This window comes from Xiphias gladius, chromosome 7, assembly GCF_016859285.1.
Source record: "Xiphias gladius isolate SHS-SW01 ecotype Sanya breed wild chromosome 7, ASM1685928v1, whole genome shotgun sequence".
NCBI classification, from domain to species: domain Eukaryota; kingdom Metazoa; phylum Chordata; class Actinopteri; order Istiophoriformes; family Xiphiidae; genus Xiphias; species Xiphias gladius.
Genome location: NC_053406.1, coordinates 14,142,546 through 14,152,784, shown reverse-complemented (window position 1 = coordinate 14,152,784; position 10,239 = coordinate 14,142,546). Strand labels below are relative to the sequence as shown.

General features: G+C 40.9%; 1 protein-coding gene across 1 annotated transcript; it reads right to left on the bottom strand.

The window, feature by feature from the left end:
- Positions 1 to 2,931: 2,931 nt before the first annotated feature.
- Positions 2,932 to 8,484, bottom strand: aipl1 (aryl hydrocarbon receptor interacting protein-like 1). The gene is made up of 6 exons (XM_040130954.1): positions 8,380 to 8,484; positions 6,439 to 6,618; positions 4,329 to 4,517; positions 3,947 to 4,123; positions 3,675 to 3,816; positions 2,932 to 3,131 (listed from the first exon to the last, which is right to left on the bottom strand). The coding sequence occupies exons 1-6, from the start codon at positions 8,482 to 8,484 to the stop codon at positions 2,932 to 2,934; spliced, it is 993 nt and encodes a 330-aa protein (XP_039986888.1).
- Positions 8,485 to 10,239: the final 1,755 nt, after the last annotated feature.

Genomic DNA, 10,239 nt, shown 5'->3' with positions numbered 1-10,239 from the left:
CACCACTTTCCCTCAAGTCTGTCTGTTCAGTGAAAAGTGGCCTAAACGATGTCTCTTTCCTTTGCAAAAGAAAGGGGGGGGGGGTGAAGGTGAAGCGTCTGTCTCACAGCGGACTCTGAAACGAGCCACTTTCTCCTCCTCTCCTCCACTGTCTCCACGCTGCAGCAGCAGCAGCAGCAGCAGCACAGCGACTCTCCTCAACTTGGGACCACTGACAAGCCAGCAGGTGTAAACAAAGCACTTCCGCTGACGAAGCACAAAATAAAAGCCCCATTTGCCAACAAGGGGCCTTTTAAAAATACAGTAATGTAAGCTTTTTAACATATTTAATTTGTATAAAATTCAAATATAATTACTGTTGTTCTTATGAAAGCCTATTTGACTAGTAGGGCACTTGCTCTCAGGGCTCCACCTCGCTTGAGTAACAGGGAATCAGGCAAGCAACCTCAGTATCCTGTGTTAAAACTTTATTTTTATAAAGGCTTTTAATTAGCTTTTAAATTATATTTATTAATTGCTCTGTATTTATTCTATTTGTTATTATTATTATTATTATTATTATTATTCATTATGCAGTCACTCTACTTAACACTTAATAATAATAATAATAATAATTAATAATAATTAATTACTTATCATAAATGTAGCCTGTATAGCCAACATGTACTGTAGCTCAGATGGTATGAAGCAGGTCGGCTGGTAATTGTAGGGGAGCTGGTTCAGACTGTGGCTCCTTCTGTCCACAGGTCAAAGTGTCCTCATGCAAGACACTGACCCCCCAATAACTCCCAGCGTAAGCTATGTGACTGGGCGCACAATGGACATTTCTTTGAACCAATCATTTGCCAGATGGATACGATATATGCTGTATAAGACTGAAAGACAACCAGCTTTAAAACAGATACAGCACACGGATTTAACGGCGAAAAGCACAGGGTAAAGATCATATAGCTTAACTTTTGTATTTTTTTGTTCTGAAACCACGATGGTCATGCTTCCGGCACGAAATTGGCTTTCTCTGGCTAACTTGACGCAGGACACCCTCCCCTTCCACCTCCCCCCTCCTCCTCCTCCTCCCTTTCTTCCCCTCTTCTCAACATCAGCACCAGTGGTTTATGGAGGAAAGCCAGCGGCGGATTGTGCTGCTATGCAGAATTTACTGTTGCCCCGTGTTTGACGGTTTCCAGAGGCACAGCCCGACTTCGTGCGTGAACTCTCTCTATTGGCCAGTTTTCTAAATGGCAGCGAGGAAATTCAGGTGTGCGGAGTTACAAGATGTTTTTTTCTCTTTCTTCCCCGATCTAAAAATATGATTCCCTCGAGGTAAATTGCATAATGAGTGCTGTTTTGAAAGTCCACCGTTTTCAATCTCCTTATTTACTTGCCTCAGATCAGCCAAGACTCTGCAGTAAGAACTGCATCAGAAAAGGTGGTTGTAATGGGCCGAATGCTTGCCTGAATGTTTAGTCAAGATTTTTTTTTTTCTTTTATCTGCTCCTATTGATTTTCCTCTTTGTTAGACTGGTGCATTAGCATCAGCCTCATTTCCCAGAGTGACTGCTACACTGCACTGTGACCTTTGGTAGTGATGGGAGAACAGAACAGACAGCGATTCTCTGAATGAAACTGAGCTGGACGAGATATAATATTGTTGATCGAATATTTTATCCAAGTGCGTTCGAATGATCTGGTTTTCAAGAAACCCCTGAGAGGATATGTATTAGTCATAAGAACCCCCTTTGCATTATACTCACTCTGTTTCCTTCCACCTCTTACTTTTCTCACTGTCCCTCACCGCCTTGTAATACTCTGCTGCAAGTGCTGGCACAAAGGAAAGACGAGAAGGGGACAAGCAGAAGATACGAGCCAGATCATTTATTTTTACGAACCTCTGGACTCCCAATGAAGATGCAAATGCTGCTTAGGCTCAGGATCATTTCTCCCACAGGGTTCAGGTTGAAACAGAGGGATAATTGTGGTCAGAGCCCCACCTTGTGGAAGGGCAATGTGCTTACAAGACCTAGGGGAGTGACTATAAATAATGCTTTAGAAAACTGCAGAGCCACTACTTCAGTTCTTTGACAGAGGGCACATTTAAACCAGCAAAGTTGTTCCAGCAGTTTATTAGTGGCAGTCATTCAAGGTTAGACAGATGCATGGTCGGATGAGTTTCTTCGATACATGACAATGAAATATTACAAAACAATATTACAAATCAGCATTAAAGGAATACCTTGACATTTTAGGAAATGTCAATGTCAAAGAGTTAGATAAGAAGCCTCATCTCTAAAAAATGGAAACAGAGGGAAACAGCTAGCCAGGTTCTGCCCAAAGCAAAATCTACCCACCAGCACCTCTAATGCTCACTAATTAACTTGTTATATATCTTATTTGTTTAATCCAGCCAACGAAAAGTGCAGCACATAACCCCTCTCCAAAACAAATGAGATATACTGTGTCAAGTAATGAGTTTTCAAGGTGCTTGGTGGCAGATTTTGTTACTTTTGGACAGAGCCAGGCTAGCTGTTTCCCACTGTTTTCACTGTTTATGCTAAGCTAACCTAGCGGCTGCTGGCTCCAGCTGCATACAGTATTTAGTGTACAGAGAGTGGTATGGATTTCTCATCTAACTCTTGACAACAAAAGCAAACAAATGTGCTATTCCTTTACACAAAGTCTTAAAGAATTATTTTCCCACATAAATCACTGAATGAATTCACAATCAGGGTTTGGAGGAAAAAGAAAGACAGGACGAAAGGGTGGGGTTTATATAATGTAGTGATTAAAGAAACCAGGGTCATTTTTATTATTTTAGTGATGGGTAAGATGAAGTAAAGTTAAATTAAGCATGGAGTTTTTGATTTAACAACTTCACTCTTCTTTACCACATTACTTCACTGATTCTCCAGCCTTAGCCACAGTCTCTCCTGGTCAAAACATGCCCTTGTACTTGTTCCTGTCCTCCTGGTTCTTCTCTTCCATGCGCATGTTAAGCACAGCCAGCTCCTTCTTGACAGCCTTCTTCATGCCAGGGTCCAGGTCCAGCACCCTGCTGAAGTCCTGCCTAGCCTCCGCCTCGTTCCAAACCTCCATGTGGGCCTTCCCTCGAAGGTAGAAGGCCTTCACTACCCCTGGAGGGGCAATACAAACACATACATGTGTGCGCCAGATGACTGTTCTTAACTGAAGTGAAGTATTTGAAACAAACGAATAATTTTAACAACCTTTTACAACTCTGTTACATTTAAATGTGCATCAACAATATGAGCACGTAGTAGTATAGGAGGTGCACCAAGACCTTTTACAGGGTCAGACTTTTATGGACACATGAGACATGCATTTGCAGCTACCATAAAACTTGCACACACACACACACACACACACACACACACACACACACACACACACACACACAAACACACACACACACACACACACACACACACACACACACACACACACACACACACACACACAAACACAACCAGCTTGTTAAAGGCTGAATAAACTGTGAGGCTGTAATGCTTACACAGCATGACAGTCTTTCACACTCATAAATCAACCAGCTGGAAAGTAACGATGTACTCAGCAAAGGAAACGTTTTCTGCTTCAAAAATGTCACCGTAATGCCACCACCCTAGAGCCACACACATCAGCCTACGTCAGTGCCGAACCTGGGTGCTGATTGATGATGTCGCTGGTGTGCTCGATGACCTCGTAGTACTCTTCCATGCGTAGTAGACACTGGCAGTAGTTGAGGGTTAAGGTATTGGCCATCTTCTCCAGCTTCATCCAGGGGACCTCCCATGCTTTCTCCTAAAGGGGAAAATTGGGTCGGATCCATGTCAAAACATACTGGAAATTCCATGTTTGGTAAAATGCTGCTCATATTGTTCTATAGAAGCAAATGATATTCTATTTTGAGCAGCTTATTTGATTTAATCACCTTAGTCTGAACATTTTTGATGCAGATGATGGCCTCCTTGTACTTTTGCGTGGCATCCTGGTAGCGTCCTTGTTTGTAGAGCTTGTTCCCCTGCCCATGCAGCACAGGCACTGCCTTCAGCCTCTCCTCATCACTCAGAGCCCACGACTCCCTGTTGTACTCACTGGGTTGCTGCACCTATAAAACGCAAGTTACAGTATTCTAAAATAATATGGTCACTGGTGCCAGACTGTCCTGATATATTACAGTAAACCCCACCCTTGTGTTGCACCAAGCATATGTTGTTCAGATTTGATAATTTTTACGCTCTCTTTGCCAGTGCAGCTTCTCTTTGACTCTCTTCCTCACTCAAACCCGTGTGGTCATTGCTCCTCTTCCTCACCTTGAGCAGTTCAAGGACAAAGTAGAGAGGTTTTGGCTCCTTCATCAGCTCGTCCAGGTCATCGTAGCCAAGGCTGTGGTAGGCGAACATGTTGGCCATACCACATGTGTGGATGTGCCAGTCGACTGGGTCTTTGCCTTGTGCAATGCGTCGCATACTCTTGGACACAAGTGGATAAACGCCGGTGTGCTGGAGAAAAAGGTGGTTAACAAGAGTCGAAATTGAAAACGCTATCAGTAAATAACAGTACATAATAATGATCTGAATAATAATAAATGATTGAGGACTTAAGGCTTAAGGTGACTTGGTCTTAATGCCTCTTTGTGATGTCTGTGGAGTTTTGCTCACTCTGTGAGTTTTTGCATTTTTGAAGCAGTTCCAGGATTTGTATTAAGACGGCATCCTCACAACATTATAGTAAAAACTTGAATAAAATCTGTATTTTGTTGTTTCCCCCTTTGATCCAGACTTTGCAGTGTGTCACCTGAAAGTGTCACTGTGCCCTTCAGAGACCAACCCTGCCATCAGGTTGACTGAACATGTCTCCTACTTTACGTACAGCTTACCACTAGAAAACTTAAAAATCATAAATGAAATTGGAAAATTTTTAAAAATTAAACAATGACCTGACTTTTGGATTTCAGACTCTGTAAATGATTTACATTGTTAGGGGTTGAATTCGCTTTTTTGATTTTATAATTGAGTCTTACCTTGAACCTAATATTTTTATTTCTTTTACAAATTTTATTCTGGCATTAAAAAATGCCTTTTGTTGCATTATCATAATGCCAAGCATTATAGAATATAATAAATCATTACTGGTTAAATTTATTTTTATTGTGATACTTTTAATTGTCCTCAGTGGACATGTGAAAACAAGAAGAATTACTGTTATGCACAGACTTTGTTTTGTTGCTTTCATCTGCTGAAACATGACATGATGAACATGATCCTTTACTTACACATACCATCCACAGGAAACCTGATTAATTTTTACATCAAACTGATCAAAGATGGATTGCAATTTAAATGTCTTTTGGAGTTGTTTGACATTACTTCCAGTCTGCTTCCTCAGTTCAACATGTTAAGTTTGCCCTCCGCTGGATGGATGGGATACTGCAGAACATGTCCAGTGGAGTGTGTGGAGCAGCCATGTTGCTCAGGGGAGTGAATAAATGCTCTAAGCCCAGTCAAATCTAATCAGAGTGCAGGGGAGTCAGTGGTGCTGATTCAGCAGGAATCCGAGCCGATTAGGGGAAAGTGAGGCCGCCACAGATTAATGACAGTATGCCTCAATCCATCTGTCTCTGACAGTGCGCCACACACACACACACACACACACACACACACACACACACACACACACACACACACACACACACACACACACCACAAGACACAACAAATTATAGATCACATAAGATACATATACATCAGCACATATCCAGAGGAGGCATGTTTGCTTCATAAAAAAATTATCTTATATATTACCATTATATAACAGATATCTGTATGAGATTTCATAACAAGACGTTGCCACAAAACAACATCATCCACAAAGACAAAACAATACTTACAAAGAAAATATGCAGCAAATTCAAAGTGAAACTGAGGCAGTGTTTATAATATACATGGCTTTTTGTTATAACCACATAACCACATATATTATTGTTATTATGCAAGTTTCTACTTCATGTGGCCTGTTGATCCAGTTTTGAAAAAGTTGTGAGCACCCATTCTGCCCTGTGCAGCCTAAGAGTGACACTTTTCTATTATTATCTGGCTGCGTTGATTTTCTATTTCATGTCCATCTGAGTTATCAAGGATGGTGCAATAGATGCTTGTCCTTCATGTTTAGGCTTTAGATTTATAAGTGGAGCACACAAAACTTGTCTTATTGTGTTGATTTGTTGCTCGTTATTGAAAGCAGAGTCTATAACTTCCATATCTGCAGTCTGACGTCACTCTGTCTAAAAGTATACTGTCACACTTCTCAGAAGAGATTTGTACTACCAGACTATGATCCACTGTGCTTTAAAAACAAACACTCAAGAAAACAAGGCAACACTTAACAACAGCTACAGGTTTTTTTTTAATTCTTAGCACTCACAATGGTGTCACACCAGAACTCAGCCACTTCGCCAGTCCTCATGGAGGACAACAGGGTCTCCCAGATGTCCAGTTTAAACATGTTGCCAATCACGATCTCCATGGGTGTCCCCACCACTTTGCTGTCATCTATCACTGTACGTTCATCATCACACAGCTGGGTGCGGAAGTGGAACGTCACCTGGAAGAAAAAGAACCATAGAAAGGAAGAACCATATTGAAAGAAGAACTATATGAAGCTTGTTTGTTAAAACTATACAATGTGGACAAAATGTTGCAAAGACTTGTGTTAGGTTTAAAAATGGACAGTTGCTCTTCCTGGTAACACAGCAGCTTAAGTGACAAAACCATCATAAAGACCAAATAGTTGGGACCTGAAATGCAGGTGATCATAAATACAATAAAATTAAATGACAAGAGGAAAAATTGTCACAAGTAAAAACTCACCAACAGGCAAAGATAACATGTTTTGTTGAGACAGGGCCCCACTAAACACAACTGAACATCAGTCTCAACAAAAATGTTATGTCACGAGCTTCACACAGCTCAGTTATTCAACAGGCCAGACAGACCTGCCAAGGTTGCATGGTTGTATAACATCCAAGGAAAGTCAACTGAGTGTACACTGTGGGTCAGAGGCTGCTTTTTCATCATCTTCTCCCATATTTCATTTTTTTCAGTTCTCTCATATACAGTACCAGTACAAGTCAGGAAGGATTTTATGAACCTCGGATAAAGTTGTGCCCTCAGTGACTCGTGGGTCATCAGTTGTAAACACTATTAGGAAAACTTGGGTCAATAAGCATGATAGGTTGTGGGCGCCACACAGCCGATGTAAATAGGAACATGGGAATGCTACACACTCATATAACATCCAAGAAATTTGAGGCCATTTTTCAAACTGAAGAACTGTTTCATACAGTATGTCAAAAAAGTTCATTTCACAAAGAAGTGGAGGCTTTTGTTCTTCAAAAATGATCCAACACACATTGTATAAAAGCCCTCTTCAAGTTAGACTAATTTTGTCAAACCTGGTGCAGCTGGTTCAAGGTATATTGGTTAAGGTCTGAAAATATTGTGCTCATTAAAGGGGCAGTGAGCGATATATGTCCTCTATCAACCTCTACTGGCTGCCTGTGGGAATTGTAACGACATAAACGTGCCTCCCCTCACTCATCCGGTTGAACTGCACTGGTTTAAAATTGGCACAAGTCAGGAAAATGAAATCCATAAATCACGAGTAATGAAGCCACCCAACAACCCTTTCAAACCTTTATGACTATATTATGGTCATTCTGGCAAATAACGGTGTTACTTGTTTCTCCTCTACTGTGAATCTAGTGCATATTCAGAGGCATCCTCAAGGAGATGCAACACACAGCTCTTGAGCTTCATGTGCAAACAGCCGATCTGATCCTCTATTAGAAGAAATCTGCCATGTTTAAAACCAAGACTATAGCATAGTCACAGACAAGTTTGTAAAATAAAGCCTCTGTTTGGACATTGTCTAATTTTTTGATGCCTTGCAACTTTTTTTCTTTTTTTTAAACCACTGTCCAGATAAAACTGCTCTGCATTGTCTCTGCATGGTCATATGATGCACTGCACAGTATGATAATTAAGCGCATATGTTGAATTTCAACAGTACCTCTAATTAGATTTAGAATATTGAAACTAGCTTTGTGAGTTATATTTTAGTTCAGGCTGTTTCATTTGTCCACAACAGGGCCATACATAGCTAGTATTTATCTGAAATATGGTGTAATTAGATTCACTTACAGTGCAGTGAAATAGCTGTGGGCCCACACAGCCTCGTCTGTACTGGATGACAGCTAAGTTGTTTGAAAGCCCAAGTGAAAGTAAAGACATATTTGGTGTATACCCCTCAGTTATGTTCTGGATTTATCTAAAGTGTGGATAAAGTCCTGAAGGCCTACAGTACCTTCGCCCCAGTGATGAATTTTGGAATTTCTCCGGTTCCTCCGTGCAGGATTGTTTTCTTGATCCCCTCTGATCCCAGCAGCAGCGTATCCTGCATATCCGACATCTTTTTTGTTTATTGGTGTTGCTCACCTGATGTTAACATAAATGTATATGTCTGCGTGTATCATACAATATGTGTCAGGGTTATGTATGACTTCGAGGTGTTGTTCCTGGTGGATTAGTTTAGGTAGGGATAATGAGATTAGAAACTTCTCCTCCTCTCCTTATGTTTCATCATCCATCTGCTGCTTCTTGTATTAGTCCGTCATCATCAGCGCTTTCTCTGAATGCCCGGAAACGTCCAGAAAGGACGAGAAACAGGGAGTCAGAATGAGAGAAAAATAACGAGTGCCTTATAGGAAGGGAGGAGAGTCTAAATGTGTTGAATGTACCACAAGAACGGAACTGCAGTATGTGTTTGTATGTGTATGTACGTGTGTGTGTGTGTGTGTGTGTGTGCGTGTGTACAATTATGTGTGTGAGAGAAAGAAAGAAAAGAAACATAAACAGGTCTGTGAGAAAAGGACATGGTTTCCATTCTAGAGGAAATTTCCTGGATTTATGTGGATGTGGTGATCTGAACAACGCTGTGAATACTAAGAAATGGTGGAGCAGACAATTACTGAATGGACTCCTTGACCTTGTCTATTAAACATCTGTCTCCCATCTGGGTAGTGTGTGTGTGTGTGTGTGTGTGTGAGAGAGAGAGAGAGAGAGAGAGAGAGAGAGAGGGAGAAAGCTCCTGTAGTGTTTGCTAACAAAGTCTGCAAGCAGTTTGGGAGGGCAATTATTCTCAAACATTACCCAGTGTTAATGCCTTATTCCATACTAATTGTACAAATAGAAAATCCCATAACTGCACCTTGGCAACACTCATTATTGTATAACTTTATAGCTTTGTGTTTCCTCTGTGGAGCAACATGAAGGAGTGGGCATTTCACCATGAATTATCAGGCAAGGCTGCTGTCTTATCTGTATTCAAATAAGATATCCATATCTTTGGAAAGTCCTGCAACATGCTATCAATTTTGTCTTGTTTTCCACTGATGTGACAAGCAGGATTGGGCAAAAGTGTGGTATGCACTTGACAGTTCTCCAAGGTAGAGGCAAAGTACAGATTTTACACCCTCTTGTGGAGGAGGTTGGTAGAGCTGCAGGAGTTGGTCCTGTTCTTGATCACATTGGGCTGGTATCATAAGTGCTGGTAATGTGGACATGTGGTGCCCTCTGAGACATTTATATGTGATACTAAGCTACACGAATTAACCTCATTTGACTGGATTTGTTGTGACACACATCTTCATAATCTATCTTTAACAGTGACAGAGACTTACAAATTGTGACCTGAGGTGGTGGATTTATGGGCTGTAACATTGTAGTACTAATGATATTATACTTAAATAAAAACAGGTGAATTGTTCATCGTCTTACTGGATTTTGCTCCTTCATCCTATTTATGTGGTTTTGGAAACACTGAAACACTGAAAATGCAACATGGGAATATGGTGGGGGTGCTTCTCTTGGATGACAGAGTTGTGTTGCTATAGTTACAGCCTTTTACATCATCAACATATCTCAGAGTTTAAAAGAAAAAGAAAAAAAGCGACTAATTTTCATTGCTGGACCCCTGTCTTTAATAAACCTGAAAGAAATTTTCTGAAGAGTTTTGTACTGAAGAGGGTCTTGAGTTGTTGATTTAAAGGCATATCTGTGCCCTCACCTCTGGTCATTTTTTTCCTACCAGTGAGGGGAGGAGGAGCAGCAATCCATCCAACCTGTTGGAGAGGTAATACTATGACAATGGTATGTGTTGTAGCTC

Excerpts from the sequence above, each read along its gene's own strand:
- aipl1 (XM_040130954.1), bottom strand. The coding sequence starts at position 8,484 with ATGTCGGATATGCAGGATACGCTGCTGCTGGGATCAGAGGGGATCAAG. Across the intron at positions 3,817-3,946 it reads TCAAAAATGTTCAGACTAAG|GAGAAAGCATGGGAGGTCCC; the intron begins GTGATTAAATCA and ends TTTCCCCTTTAG. Across the intron at positions 3,132-3,674 it reads CATCATCAATCAGCACCCAG|GGGTAGTGAAGGCCTTCTAC; the intron begins GTTCGGCACTGA and ends TTGCCCCTCCAG.